A 13,502-nucleotide genomic window follows, 5' to 3' on the forward strand; every position below is an offset into this window, starting at 1 on the left:
AGCTGTGTGTGAGATAGTTTGCTGTGTGCGTGCTGTCATTCTGTGGTCTGTTCAGTTTTGCACTAATGCCACTTCTTCTTCATCAAAGCCAAAAATGCTTCAATGTCCTGTTTTACTCTATGATTATACTAATATTATAGCTTATTTGGTGTAACCTTTTAACATGTTGAATCTGCAGGTGACAGAAATACAGCCTCACATGCGTTTCAGGTGCGGACCTCCTTGTTGTAAAGATTTGTTCTATTTTTATCAGAATTTACCATAAAATCTGATCAAAAGGATCTGGAAATACCCTTCAGACATTGACTTGTGGTACTGAAATTGATATGTTTGATCACATCAAAGTAATTTTGATCGAGAGGAATATTTCCTTTCAATGCATTGTCGAGGAAGTATCTACACATGTCCACACCATGTGCTTATAGTTTACAGAGTAACATAAAGAATAAATAATAAATTCAAGTATTGGTTTTCCTTTATTTTCACAGTCTGAAAAGTGTCAACAAAAATCCAAAATAGTGAATTTCACACACACAAGAAAAGTAAGCACCAACAGCCTGATATCATTTGTAAATTGCCCCCTTTTTTTTTTTTTTTTTTTTTTTTTTTTTACATGTAACCCATCCAGTTCTGCAAGTGTCCCTGTTTCTTCCACTAGAAGTAGCTGATTGACAAGAACCTACATTGAGTCTCTCCCCTGTCATTTAAATGCTACAAAAACTTTCAGGTTGAATGAACTGGTTTTTCCTGCAAACCAAAAAACAACTTCAGCATTCTCCTGCAAGGCAGCAACAGGTAAGAGGCTCTTTGTTCCTAAGTTAGATTTGCTAAAATTAGCAGAAAAAGAAAACAAAAAGAAACCACATTTAAAAGGATGTGCAAATAATTCTTATAGAATATTAGTATGCACTTGTTTTGCATTGTTCTGAGAAATGCAGTGAAAGAGAACCACTCAGTGATTTATGCGGTAAACCGGATGAGTTGCATGTGACAATGTACTTTTTTCTTACAAGTCTACAAAAACATGTGGTTTGACAGTTAAATTACTTACACCATGCTGTAACCACCACGATATTGTACTTTTTTTTTTTTTTACAGACTTGCACCTTTTTTGTTTTAGTCATAACTTTAGTTATGGCTTATGAACCAGGTCGGGGAGACAACCTTCCTCCATCAGGTAAAAACAAACCCACATTATTATGTCATTACTATCTGCCAACATTTCATAAACCCACTTTTTAAATTAGATAGAGTCCGACAAACTGTCTATTATGAAAATAGTCAACAGGTCCCTAGAAAGGCAGTGCCACCCCCTGCTGGGAGCTTTGACACTAATTTTTCCATGGCATTTATATTTCCAACACAAAATCAGAACTATATCAAATGTAATGTAAAATGTGTCAATGAGTGTAAATGTGACCACTCTTGGTTCAAAAAGAAGGAATAGCTGGAGAGAGGGTGTGGCATTTTTTTCTCTTAAGGGAGGGTCCAAAAAATATTAATGATACTGGAGAAAGCCTTTGTTTTTTAAAGTGAAACATGTCCAGCTCCCCTACCGACTCATTTCGGTTCAATTTCATACAGTCCCTAACTGATTTTGTCACAGCTGGAAACAACATTTGCCCTCATATGCTTCACAAAAAAATGATTCAGTGGGGTTTTGTTGCATGTAACATTGTAAAGTCCTTGCTCTAATTGTCATGATGTCTCCCACTCTAGGCACTGTAGCCTTCACAGCCAAGCTGAATATAGATGACAGCTACCCCTGTCACTCTGGAGTCCTGAAGTTTGCCACTGTGCTGGTCAATGAGGGAGGAGGCTACAATCCTGAAACAGGCACCTTCACCTGCCCCACGGATGGCTTTTATCACTTCACTGTGCATGTGTCTGTGTATGGGCGTGGGCAGTGTGCTATTTTCAAGAATGGAGAGAAAGTGGTGTCTCTGTATCAAACCTCTCTGCCTGATAAATGTAGCCAAGTGGTCACTACTAGCAGTGTGATCAAACTGTCTAAAAATGACAGGGTCTGGGTGAATATCTGGGGGCCTGGCAGAAACGATATCTTTGCAACTGTAGATAATGACACTGTCTTTGTTGGGGTTCGTTTGGGTTAACGGCGTAAGTGTCAAAATGTCACTAAAGTTCTTGGCTGTGCTTTTCTTTTCCCACAGTGAGCCACTACCACTTCAATGTATTCTTACTATTAAGTGAAGTTTGTTACAGGTAAAGTTAGAATGTACTTTTTCTGAAACGAACATGTTGCTTATATATCTCTGAACAACATTGTAATACTAACTGCTTTAATACAAATAAAATGAAGTACACTTCAGAGTTGTGTCTGTCCTCCCACACCTAGAGGCGCTGTCCAACAAATCACCACAAATTAAAAGAGTACACGCATGCGCAGATGATCTGTTTTCAAACGAGTGGGAGCATTAGCGGTAGAAGACGTGAAAGGAGCATCACGTTTATTATTTGTCAGGTTCAACTTCAACCAGTAGTTCAACCAGTGGTCTCCTAATGGATTTAGACACTGGAACATACGAACCGGGATTTGTAGGGATAAGGTTTTGTCAAGAATGGTGAGTTTGTGGTTGAGTTATAGCTCAGATAAACGTACCTAGCAGTTAGCTTGCTGGCTAACGTTTACATGTTAACCTAACGTCTTCATACAACGGGAAGTCTTATTTAGGACAAATAATAATAATAAAAATAAAAAAACTGACTTTGTCTTCCAGTAACAACATGTTATATCCTAAAGAAGACAAGGAGAACCGCATCCTGCTTTATGCGGTAAGTTTCTTGTTTGAACTTATTGTTACTATAAAGTTATAATCCTACAACAGCCTTACATAAAGGCAAGAGTAAATCTGTAAAGTTGTTATCCTACCTATGAGTCTCCCAGGCAGTGGTTGAGGGCTACGGGGTAACTTATTTGAAAATCAGAGATATTAGCCCAGTGTTTGAAACACCTGTAAAGTACGAACAAAAAAGACACAACTGTTAAAGTTACAATGTTTCCTGGTTAATGAAGTTGGCCCATGCATCAATTTGAGTCAATCAAGTAGTGTTTGTCTAGTGCAACCAGTGTAAATGACTGATCACTCCAAACATGCTGATGCATAGACCTATAATCAAGGTCAAACTTATGTCCTGTAATACGTTGTTGTTGATGATGTTGACCCCCACAGGGTGTAAACAAAGGTCTAAAGGGAAGGCAAGGTGTATACATGTCCATTGTATTCCTGTAATCATTTGCTGAATGTCCTGTCCACAGTGCAGGAACTGTGACTACCAACAAGAGGCAGACAACAGCTGTATCTATGTCAACAAGATCACCCATGAGGTTGAGTAAGTAGAAGAAACCAAACTGCCACATAAATGACCAAGACATTGATTAGCTTGAAAGTGAATATTTCACTGCTGTTAATACCCTAAAGAGCTTGTTGTTTTAACACCTGCAGTTGTTTTAACCTCTCACCTTGCTGTAGTGAAGTACAGGTGTACACAGGACCCTGTGACATCACAGTTGGGTGTGCTTACAGTTCAATTAGATTTTATTTATAAAGCGCCAAATCATAACAGAACATTTTCTCATATAGAGCGGGCCTAGACTGTACTCTTTAGAGTATTTAGGTTTAGGTTTCTCCTTAGGGTTTGTTCTGCTTGCTGTGCAACCACTGCACTGGTCACTGACAAATCAAGTTAAAAGCATTATCCAAACATTTTCAGGTGCACACTAATTTGCTCGAGTACATCCTGACAATTAATGGGATTTTCTGAAAGTCAGTAAAAGATAAACTCTTGAATTTTTTCTGCATATTCAGACTGTAGAAATTACTTCAGATATTTTTATTATTATTGTGTAAACGCATATTGAGCGACTACATAGAAGGCAAAATATTTGCAATTGTGCATTGATTGCAGTACTAAAACTATGTAATGTCTTCCTGCATCTTGCTTCTCTCTTTCTCCAGTGAGTTGACACAAATCATCGCTGATGTATCTCAGGATCCAACACTACCAAGGACAGAGGACCACCCCTGTCCTAAGTAAGTTTTACCATAAAAAAATCAACCTCACTCCCTCCCTTTGGAGACCGCTAACTGTTCTGTCTGTGTTGTTAAGCGTAATAAGTCTTCTGTTGTTTGTTTGGTGCAACATTCAGTATAGTACATGGCACAGAAAAAAGTTTTGGCAGACTTAAAGTCTGTATTAAATTATTTTGGACCAAAAGAGGGCAAAACATTATATCCAGAAACAGGTAGCATACAAACCATATAATGTGTTAAAGCTGCATACAGCTGCAGACTGGGTGTCAAATCTCAGTGTAATCAACAATTGTTGTACATTAAACAACAACCCCTTCACATATGAATAGGGAGTAAACTTAAAATTATTTTGTCATATTGTTGCCACTACACCTTTACTTCTTGTGAACGATAGGGTGTAAGGGTGTATTGGCAGGAATCTGATGATGGGATACAGATCACCATACAAGGGTTATGATTCAATATATTGTGATATGTTGCGATACTGTAAGCTAAGCGATATATATTTTAGGAAAACTGTGATAGTATAAAGAACACACCACCATATAAATAAAATCTGAGTTTTAAAAACTTTTTTTTTTTCATTCTGCATTCATATTTCCCCCAGTTGCTGTAACATCCAACCTCATAGCACTTTATTCTCACAGCACATCTAGCAGCTTGGGGTTTAACCATAAAAATCAATGCAGTGTTTTTGAGAATCAGTAGAATATCACAAATATTAAAATAAATATAAACAAAATATTTCAATATCTTTTTATATGCCAAGATATAAACATTGTGTTTGTTATGTTTTGGGTTTTGTTTTGTTTTGTTTTTTTCCTGCGTGAGAGAACCGCACCGGCACATGTATCCTTGGAGACATTGTGACAGTGAGTGGCACATTGTGTCGTAATAGTAGTTTCTAACATTGTGCTATGTCTCTTCCCAGATGTGGTCACAAAGAGGCAGTATTCTTCCAGTCTCACAGTATGAAGGCTGAGGTAATGATCTTTTTTACACAACATTATGCATTCACTTTAGTTCTTAATATTGGTTGTCTATGATATTGGTTGTCTGTATGCAGTGGTTCTCCAACTTTTTCTGGCATGCCCCCCTTCAGAAGCTGAAAACAGTTCACCATTTTTAGCAATAATCAATGATAAGGGGAACCAAAACTAATAAATGATCCAAGTTGAGTTTCAGGTCAGAACAATAGCATCAACCAGTTTGTATATTTTCCCTACGTAAATCATATTCATTCACCTTTGTTCCACTCTGGTGATCCACGCCCCTCCTCCAGTGGCTATATGCCCCACAGTTTGAGAACCACTGCTTTAATGAAACAGAGAGTCTACTAGTTTAACCATATGCATATTTCTCCCAACAGGATGCTATGAGACTGTACTATGTCTGCACAGCCCCTCACTGTGGACACAGATGGACAGAGTAAAGCCAGTGATAATGAAGAGGTCTAACATTTGCATTTACGGTGTTGACAGTCACAAAAAATCTCCCTGCTGATGTTTGTAGACCCTGAAATTATCTTTGTATGATGACACTTGCAGCGATTGCAGTTTATCAGACACCATCTTGTGAATATAATGTATTAATAGTTTTTTTAACAGTTTTTTTAAGTGTGTTTTGTTAGATTAAAAGAATACATTGTTTAAATATTGTCTGAGTGTTTAATGAAACAAGTAAACACGTAACAAATGCTGTAATTATTCACATTGGCAGCATGGCCTCTTTAGTTTTGCTTATTTATACCAGGGTTGTACCACTTCCTGTTTTTCACTATGGGAAAAGCATACTTGATATTGCAACAGAGATACTATGTATTTCCTCTTAAAACTCACATGACTATAAACATCAGTTTGAAGCAGGCATGTCTGGTCAGTGGGAAGGAAACTACCAGCGTCCTTCTGTCGCTATGTGGAATGTTGACAGTGTCGACTCAACTTCCTCCTCCTTCAAACGTGTATATTCCAAACAACCTGTTTTGCAACTTTATACTATTAGTCAGCCAGTGGGGAGACTAATGTGTGGATTAAGATGATATGTATCCACTTGTAACGACAAAGAACAAGGAAGGTGTACTCTCGGTGACCACACCTCCTCAAACACTCATTGATAATGCAGCTGCACAGTCTGCTGCCAGGCAGTCATCAAAACCCAAAGGCTTCTGTGTGCGGAGGTATGGACCAGAAAGGTACGACAACAAACAGCCTTACGCTAAAGATTATTAAAGAATTTATGTGGTATTTACTTATGACAAAAGCCAACTTTTTATTTGGAATATGCATTTAATCATCTCAAAACTGCTTTTCAGTGAAACATTTTTCAAGGCGGCAGTGGGGAGCGGCTGCCCCTCGACAAAAGGAGACTTTGAAGGGCCCTGCCCAGAGAGTTGTCATACATCACACTGCCCTCTCAAAGTGCACAGGCCTGAAAGAGTGTACAGACGGCCTTCTCAACATTCAGAGAGTGCATATGACAGAAAGAGGGTTTGATGACATTGGTTATAAGTGAGTAGCTCTCCAGCATTTACTGCTTGAGTGATGTTTATATAGTATTGTTTGTACAATGTGGACATATTGAAGGGATATTTATTATGTATTGCTTCTTGTGAGTCCCTGCCAGTGTTCAGTGCTATAGGACCCAACCATGCTTTGTGTATGTTTCAGTTTTCTTGTTGGAGGAGATGGTACAGTGTATGAGGGCCGTGGCTGGGGTGTGGTAGGAGCACATAGCAAAGGCAACAATCATGACTCAGTGGGGATTGCCTTCATGGGCAACTTCAACAGTAAGTTTGCTTATTCATTTTTGCATTGTGGCAACAATAAGAGCTCATCATATGTTCGTTTGAATCCATCTTCAGGATGATTTTATGAAGTCTGGATAAAATGGCTTGTGCTTAATATGTTTACTGCACGTAACCATAATGCTACTTCTAATGATTTCAGATGATACACCAAGCACAGAGGAAATATCGTCAGTCAAACAGTTGCTGCAGGCCGGAGTTTCTGAGGGCTTTTTACACTCAGAGTATGTCCTGTTTGGGCACAGAGATCTGGCAAACACAGAATGTCCAGGAGCAAAACTTTATGCTGCACTACCACAACTGAGGGAATCTCACTGCAGATTATGATGGTGATAGTAGAACATTAATTCACTTCCTGTAATTGTTGTTGTTTTTTTTTATCATGGGTCTCTTCTTAACTTGGGAAGGTTTGTGTTGTAATAGGTCCTAAAGAGGTCCTGCCAGTTTCACAGCCTGTTAGATGTTTCTCTTACAGCAGGGGGAGCCATCATATTGAATAAAACCAATAGGCTCTCCAGAACAGCTAAATGCCTGATTTAGAAACTCAAGAATCAATGCACTTCAATCCAGTGCTGACAGTTTGTCACGGTAGCTCTTATGTTTTATTTTGATTATTTGACTACATTCTTCCAATGTGTAATGTTCTTTATATTTAATTGAGTCTAAGTGCAGTATGAATATTATGGGCACTACATTTTACTTATGAATACTTTATTACTGGGGTTGTGGTGTAAGATAAACCTTCAGATTATTTTACCTGCTCTAATGTTGTGCTAGCATAACCAGTTAAATACCAGTTATCAGCAATATTGTGACTGATTTATTGTTTTATTCACGTAAGGCATTCTTTTTTAGGTTCGCCACAGAGTAGCAGGAGTCCTCCAAGCACAATTAATTTAAATAATTATCAAAAATACTATAAGCGTTTATACAAATTGTCTTTACAGAGGCCGAGTTTTCACGTAAATGTCTTCAGGGTGCCACTGCAAAATCATTGTAAACAACACAAGACATGAAATCAGATATTGAACAGAGAAAAAGATCCAAGGGGATTACGAGTGTTGAGACAACAATGCATGCTTTCTGCAGTGCCTGAAACATTCCCAACAAGTGCTCACTTGTGCAGCAAAGGGATTATGGAGGGAGGCCCCTATCAAATTGACTAAGAGGAGGTATAATGGTAACAGATTATACATGTAGTTCCGGCCATCATCATCTAATGTCTGGTATATGAATTGTAGAAAAAAAAAAAACAGCAGAACGGATCATTTTATTAATAACAATGACTGGAAATTAACCCAAAAAATGTAGCATGAGTACCATAAAGTTGAATTGCAGCTGGTCAAATGGTAAAGCGTGGCCTCCGTCTACTGTGGTACAGGCCTGGAGAACTCAGTAATACACTGCAGACCCATCAGTAACCAGTATCAAATCTAACTTATTTGTCACTTGTTTCTTATTTAAATCAACCATTTCCTGAAGGATGCTCTTTAATTAGTTATTGTCTTGATGGTAGTGAATGTATGTGGCAGCTTGTAGGTACAAGTCACTATACTGTTACAGTACAGTGGTCAGTCATTTGTTGTAATATTACCATGTCATATTAATGTTCTTTTTTCAAGGTTTATTTTGTTTTGAGTTAAAAAAAATGTCTGCACTTTTATATTAGATTAAATGGATTACTTTTTCTGTGTGAAAAATGCCACCAATTCATATTCTTTCTAAGAAAAGGGAATTTTTATTTTTTTTATGTGTTCATCATGCCCTCTTTACCAGAAAGGCTCAGAAATGTCCCTTGTTTGCCCCTACCTGTACTGTCCTTTACCAGTAGTAAATCTCTTATGGTCAAGTGAATGGAAAATCGTTTTTGAACTATTGCCCACTGTACTACTGTTTATTTCAATATCAGAACAGATATCACTGCAGACTTTCCTGCCCTTTTTGTCTTTGGGATTATGCACTGTCTGTCTGCTTCTATGACCTCTACTGCAGAGATTTATTCACACTGGACTCAACGGACATGACTGAAATAGTAAAGAAGGCTGCGGAAACCATTCCTACCTCTAACAGTGGTGGTTGGTATATGTTTTTTTCTCTCCTCAGGCGTTTGTCTGTGTAGCAGGATACCTGAAAAAGTGGCAATTCTGTCCCATATAGAACATAATCTGCATCCTTCATGAGAAAAAGCCTGCAGCTAGGCAGACACTTAACTACCTGAGTCAAAAGTTTGTACTATAGTGCCATTAACCTTTATTTTTTATTTGCTGTGCCTTCAAAAAGACAATTAAAAACTTTATCTAGCTTGCTGCCTTAACATGCCTCATTCACATCTGATGGGATGAATCTCTTTCTTTATAAGTGAGGAAAAAAACCTTGTCTCTCTTCTCTCCCTTCCTTTCACTCACACACTTGCTTTAATTACGAATCCCCTTTGCCTGCGTTCTTCTATGGTTCACTATTAGCAGCACTCATATCAAGACACATCTTAAGTCAGTCTGCAGTTTTAAGTATTTTTTTCCCCCAGTAATTTTACAACCTTAATAGGACAGGAAAACTGGTTGACTTTTGTCACTTTGAATTCAAAAAATATTGAGGATATCAGCAGCAGCTGTGCTTAAATTATGATATTTGCAAACGGATGTCATGTTGATCACCCCAAAGCAACATGGGCATAAGAGAATCTGCAGGGTTTGATGTGCAGTTTGATCCCCCTGTGAGGGTGTGTTGGGCCCAGGCCTGTTCTCTATTCTCAGTAAGTCATTTTCATTTCAAAACATCTGCCATAGGTGCCTTATTTGTTCACGACACTGATGGTCGTTTTAAATCTTGCAGTAACAGGTTTAGAAATATGTCGAAACATCTCGCCCTATTTGCTCAAACTTTACACAACACGCATCTGTTCTTTGCTCCTACTCTGTGTTTGTTTAGGCCCATTACCGACCACATTATTCGGCCGACTCCCACTTTCTGAGCGGCTTTTTGCCAAACGATGTGTGAGTAAAGGTGCGCACAGAGAAACGGAGAAAAAATGAGAAAGAAAAGGCCAGCCCAGAGGGCAAGGCGCGAGTGAGAGGGTTGAGTTTCATGAGTCACGGAAGTGTTATAATTGAACTCGAGAGTTCAGCGATCAGTCACACAGATTGACAGCACATTCATTTCATCCGGGGTTCAAACGACTCTTGGCACGGTTCGGGTAGAGAGTATAGGTGTTTGGTTATTCCGAAATATTATTGAGATTATTTTGGATTTTTAAAAGAATGGCCCATAAGTGGCAATGCCAATAAAACATTTTAATGAGTGTATGTTCTTCTTACTGCTTTGATTGTGTCGGGAAAAGTGAATATAAAGCTTTATTAGGCTAAATTAATGATTGTAAAATGAGGATCGAGTCCTCTCCAAGTACTGGAACGCGCAAAAATGACCCAACAAATGAGATGTTACTGTTTAGATCCAGTAACAAAGTAATGCACTACTTTTCGTAGGTAACTAGTGAGCCGCTGTGATCATGCGCATTTGTTGTCACGCTGTGTGGCCAGTGCGTCTTTGCCTCCTCAACACTTTGGATCAGCGCATCTTTGCTCTGTGAGTCCAGTGACGCGCTCCGCTCTGATCGCCGGACGCCTCTGAGGATTTTAGTTGTAACTTCAACCTTTTAAGATGGAGGATTTGAAAACTTCGGACCGATTATTCCACAAGTCCTCGTTCAGCATCAGCAGCCTGTTGTGGAGACGAGAGGGAGTGATGGGTGACCAGGAGTCTCCTAGTCCGTCCCAGAAACTGCGCCCCGCGCATCCAGAGAGAGCCGCTCAGGAAGAAAACTTTAACAATGAAAAAAACTGCGAAACCCCCAAACAGTGCGCTAAAGTTGAAACCAAATCGGTGACAGCGAATGGAAAACGAGACGGATCTAAGGGAGAATCCAAGAAAAGCGGGGGAGCCGAAGAAAGTGTTAAACCTGAGAAACCTCCTTTCAGTTATAACGCGCTCATCATGATGGCGATCCGCCAGAGCCCGGAACGACGGCTCACCCTCAACGGCATTTATGAGTTCATCATGGACAACTTTCCATACTACCGGCAGAACAGACAGGGGTGGCAAAATTCAATCAGGCACAACCTGAGTCTGAATAAGTGTTTCGTTAAAGTGCCGCGCCACTATGACGACCCGGGTAAAGGTAACTACTGGATGCTGGACCCCTGCAGTGAGGACGTCTTCATAGGTGGCACATCGGGGAAACTCCGGCGCAGGGCCGCAGCTGGCTCCAGGGCCAAACTTGCACTAAAAAGGGGAGGAGGTCGTCTGATGTCCTCCAGCACTGCAACCAGCGTGACCTTGGCTGCAGCGGGTCCGTTTTACTGGCCGGTGCCGCCGTTTCTGCCTCTCCAAACACCAGTGCGCACCCACCTTGGCGCAGGGACTTATCTGAGTGCTCATCCCCGCTTCCCCAATCACGCCACATCGCTTGTTTCACAGCGGTCCCGGTTGAGTGCAACAAGTGCTGCAGACGCCGACCGGTTCGTGCAGACGCACCAGGAGATGTCTTACATTGGCGTTAGTTGCGCGCAATCCCGTCGCCATCAGATTGGCACTGCCTGCACCGCGTTTTCCACGTCCATCCCTGCGTGCACCCTGCCACTGTCGGATCCGTGCTCTTTTAACATGATCTCCGGACAAGCCAGCTACTTTTACTCTCACCAAATACCATGTGCCGCAGCGTTCAGTCCGTGCCAAGAGGAGTGCGCCACATCCAAGACATCTCCGGTACAATTCTTAACCAAAAACGGTCACTCAGACCTCGGGGGGTGCTGTAATGACTTTCCAAATTACTGCGCTCAAGTCAGTTCAAGCCCTCCTTCGTCTTGGAATATAGAAAAATAGAGTAACAGTACTAGTGCCCAATATATCAAATATTGCTGTAGAATTTAGATTGACAAAGTTGGCAAATGAAAGGCCAGAGCATCATACTTAAAAGAGTAGCCTACCTGTGCATTGGAATTTCTTGACTTTATGAAAATCCTGAAATTCTACAGTTACAGTGAAAGATATCTGTGGGGAAATGTTTTGCACTTGACTTTATTATTTCATCAGAACGCGTGTTGTGAAATCTGTGTCAAATTACCAAAAAAATACCTGAAGCATAAAGTGTCTCACATTGACATGTAATCAAAGGTTTCTAAAACACGCCATTTACAAAAATGTGCAAAATGATGTATCAGCGCGTTAGTTATTTTAAAACACATCAGTGTAACCACAGACAAGGTCACATAGTCATTTTTTTTAAATGTAATTGATGGCCATTGATGTGCATCTGTTAACTGAAACTACATTCCTGTTTTAAAAACAATGTTCTCCTTTTACTTAATTATTTTCCACATATGTGTATGCACTTGTCAGTATGGAAAACAAAGAGATGTTTGCGCGCATGTCACTGTTTTAGGCCTAATGCACCTGAAATAATCCTCCTGCAAAATCCGAAAAAAGTCATAAAAAAAAAATCAAATAAAAAAAACAAAAAACCGACATGTTCATTTTCTTATTCGTTTGCCAGCATGTTGACTAAGACCTTTAAAAGCTATTAAAATGTTATGGAAGTTGTGGATGAACTCGGATACGAGCGAGTGTAGGACTTCCAGTTTACTTATTTTAAATATATATATACATATATGTATATATAGGCTACTAACATTATTTTAGTCCAAGGAGGTGAAATCGAATTAAAATGTAAAAGTATACAGCCCAAGTAAGAAATCCTACAATTAAACTGCTTGTTTGCTGCATTTATTGTCCTCGAATTTCGTTAATGTTGCAACTAAAAAAATATTACATTTCTATTTTAATTAGCCTACATGTAATTAAACGATAAATAATGCATTTTTAATTGTGTTTTCTTTTCACCTCATTAAAACCTACTGTTGTTGATTGTTCTTATTTGGCTGTGTTATTAAATGTTTCACTCTGAAGCCCACACAACAGGGACTGTATACAGACTGATTTAATTGTTTGAAGTAGAATTTGAGGAACCACAGTGAAGAGGCCATTCTATGGATATGCTGTGATCCTCCTACTTTTTTTCTTTTTTTCTTAAGATCAACAGTTCAGTGTGCACCTGAAGCTTTCTCCAGGAGACATCATGTTGAAACAGTGTGCAGACTGTGATGTAACTTCCACAGGTAGACATGACATTTCCAGTCTGATCTTATTGATCTGGCTTGTGTTTCAGCCGGCACTGACATCACTGCCTGTTAAACTTTTCCTCAACTCTCCCTGAGATATAAATTCATAAAAAATACATGTATGAGGACACAGATTAGAGCAGCTTCCTGGACTGCTGCCTCGCTCAGACAAAAGACTCTTTATATCAGAAGACCCCAGCCCGTCACCTTTCCAGGCCCAGTCACATTCACAGTTGCCTGTGGTTAGAGCAGACTGGGCTGGATCAGGTAACTACACTGTTGGCAAACTCACGGTCTAGATATATATGAAGATAATAATATTTTCATTACTGGTGTGAGTAATTGTGGTCGCAGTATGGAGAGCAGGGGGACGGAGCTGTGAATCTACAGGTCTGTGGTGCAAAGTAGAGTTTTATACCCTGAGGCCAGAGTAAGAAGATACTGTTTGCTGTTAGTGTAATAAATAACCACCTT

General features: G+C 39.6%; 4 protein-coding genes across 4 annotated transcripts; all 4 read left to right on the forward strand.

Moving 5' to 3' along the window:
• The first annotated feature begins 663 nt into the window (after positions 1–663).
• Positions 664–2,329, forward strand: LOC127362479 (complement C1q and tumor necrosis factor-related protein 9-like). Its single transcript, XM_051398246.1, has 3 exons — positions 664–795; positions 1,099–1,177; positions 1,720–2,329. The coding sequence occupies exons 1-3, from the start codon at positions 733–735 to the stop codon at positions 2,112–2,114; spliced, it is 537 nt and encodes a 178-aa protein (XP_051254206.1). The 5' UTR covers positions 664–732; the 3' UTR covers positions 2,115–2,329.
• Positions 2,330–2,409: 80 nt separating this feature from the next.
• Positions 2,410–5,705, forward strand: polr2i (RNA polymerase II subunit I). The gene is made up of 6 exons (XM_051398248.1): positions 2,410–2,582; positions 2,739–2,793; positions 3,278–3,351; positions 3,978–4,052; positions 4,984–5,035; positions 5,422–5,705. Exons 1-6 carry the CDS (start codon positions 2,521–2,523, stop codon positions 5,482–5,484), a joined length of 381 nt encoding a protein of 126 aa, XP_051254208.1. The 5' UTR covers positions 2,410–2,520; the 3' UTR covers positions 5,485–5,705.
• Positions 5,706–5,805: 100 nt separating this feature from the next.
• pglyrp5 (peptidoglycan recognition protein 5) lies at positions 5,806–8,704 on the forward strand. Its single transcript, XM_051398245.1, has 4 exons — positions 5,806–6,243; positions 6,364–6,559; positions 6,719–6,837; positions 6,998–8,704. The coding sequence occupies exons 1-4, from the start codon at positions 6,168–6,170 to the stop codon at positions 7,180–7,182; spliced, it is 576 nt and encodes a 191-aa protein (XP_051254205.1). The 5' UTR covers positions 5,806–6,167; the 3' UTR covers positions 7,183–8,704.
• A 1,643-nt stretch (positions 8,705–10,347) lies between these two features.
• foxg1c (forkhead box G1c) lies at positions 10,348–12,780 on the forward strand. Its single transcript, XM_051398241.1, has one exon. It carries the CDS (start codon positions 10,513–10,515, stop codon positions 11,731–11,733), a length of 1,221 nt encoding a protein of 406 aa, XP_051254201.1. The 5' UTR covers positions 10,348–10,512; the 3' UTR covers positions 11,734–12,780.
• Positions 12,781–13,502: the final 722 nt, after the last annotated feature.

This window comes from Dicentrarchus labrax, unplaced genomic scaffold (assembly GCF_905237075.1).
Source record: "Dicentrarchus labrax unplaced genomic scaffold, dlabrax2021, whole genome shotgun sequence".
NCBI classification, from domain to species: domain Eukaryota; kingdom Metazoa; phylum Chordata; class Actinopteri; family Moronidae; genus Dicentrarchus; species Dicentrarchus labrax.

Coding starts and splice junctions, on each gene's coding strand:
- LOC127362479 (XM_051398246.1), top strand. CDS start 733: ATGAACTGGTTTTTCCTGCAAACCAAAAAACAACTTCAGCATTCTCCT. Junction 796..1,098: donor CTCCTGCAAGGCAGCAACAG/GTAAGAGGCTCT, acceptor TTTTTTTTACAG/ACTTGCACCTTTTTTGTTTT. Junction 1,178..1,719: donor AGACAACCTTCCTCCATCAG/GTAAAAACAAAC, acceptor CTCCCACTCTAG/GCACTGTAGCCTTCACAGCC.
- foxg1c (XM_051398241.1), top strand. CDS start 10,513: ATGGAGGATTTGAAAACTTCGGACCGATTATTCCACAAGTCCTCGTTC.
- pglyrp5 (XM_051398245.1), top strand. CDS start 6,168: ATGCAGCTGCACAGTCTGCTGCCAGGCAGTCATCAAAACCCAAAGGCT. Junction 6,560..6,718: donor TTTGATGACATTGGTTATAA/GTGAGTAGCTCT, acceptor TGTATGTTTCAG/TTTTCTTGTTGGAGGAGATG. Junction 6,838..6,997: donor CTTCATGGGCAACTTCAACA/GTAAGTTTGCTT, acceptor TAATGATTTCAG/ATGATACACCAAGCACAGAG.
- polr2i (XM_051398248.1), top strand. CDS start 2,521: ATGGATTTAGACACTGGAACATACGAACCGGGATTTGTAGGGATAAGG. Junction 2,583..2,738: donor ATAAGGTTTTGTCAAGAATG/GTGAGTTTGTGG, acceptor TTTGTCTTCCAG/TAACAACATGTTATATCCTA. Junction 2,794..3,277: donor ACCGCATCCTGCTTTATGCG/GTAAGTTTCTTG, acceptor TCCTGTCCACAG/TGCAGGAACTGTGACTACCA.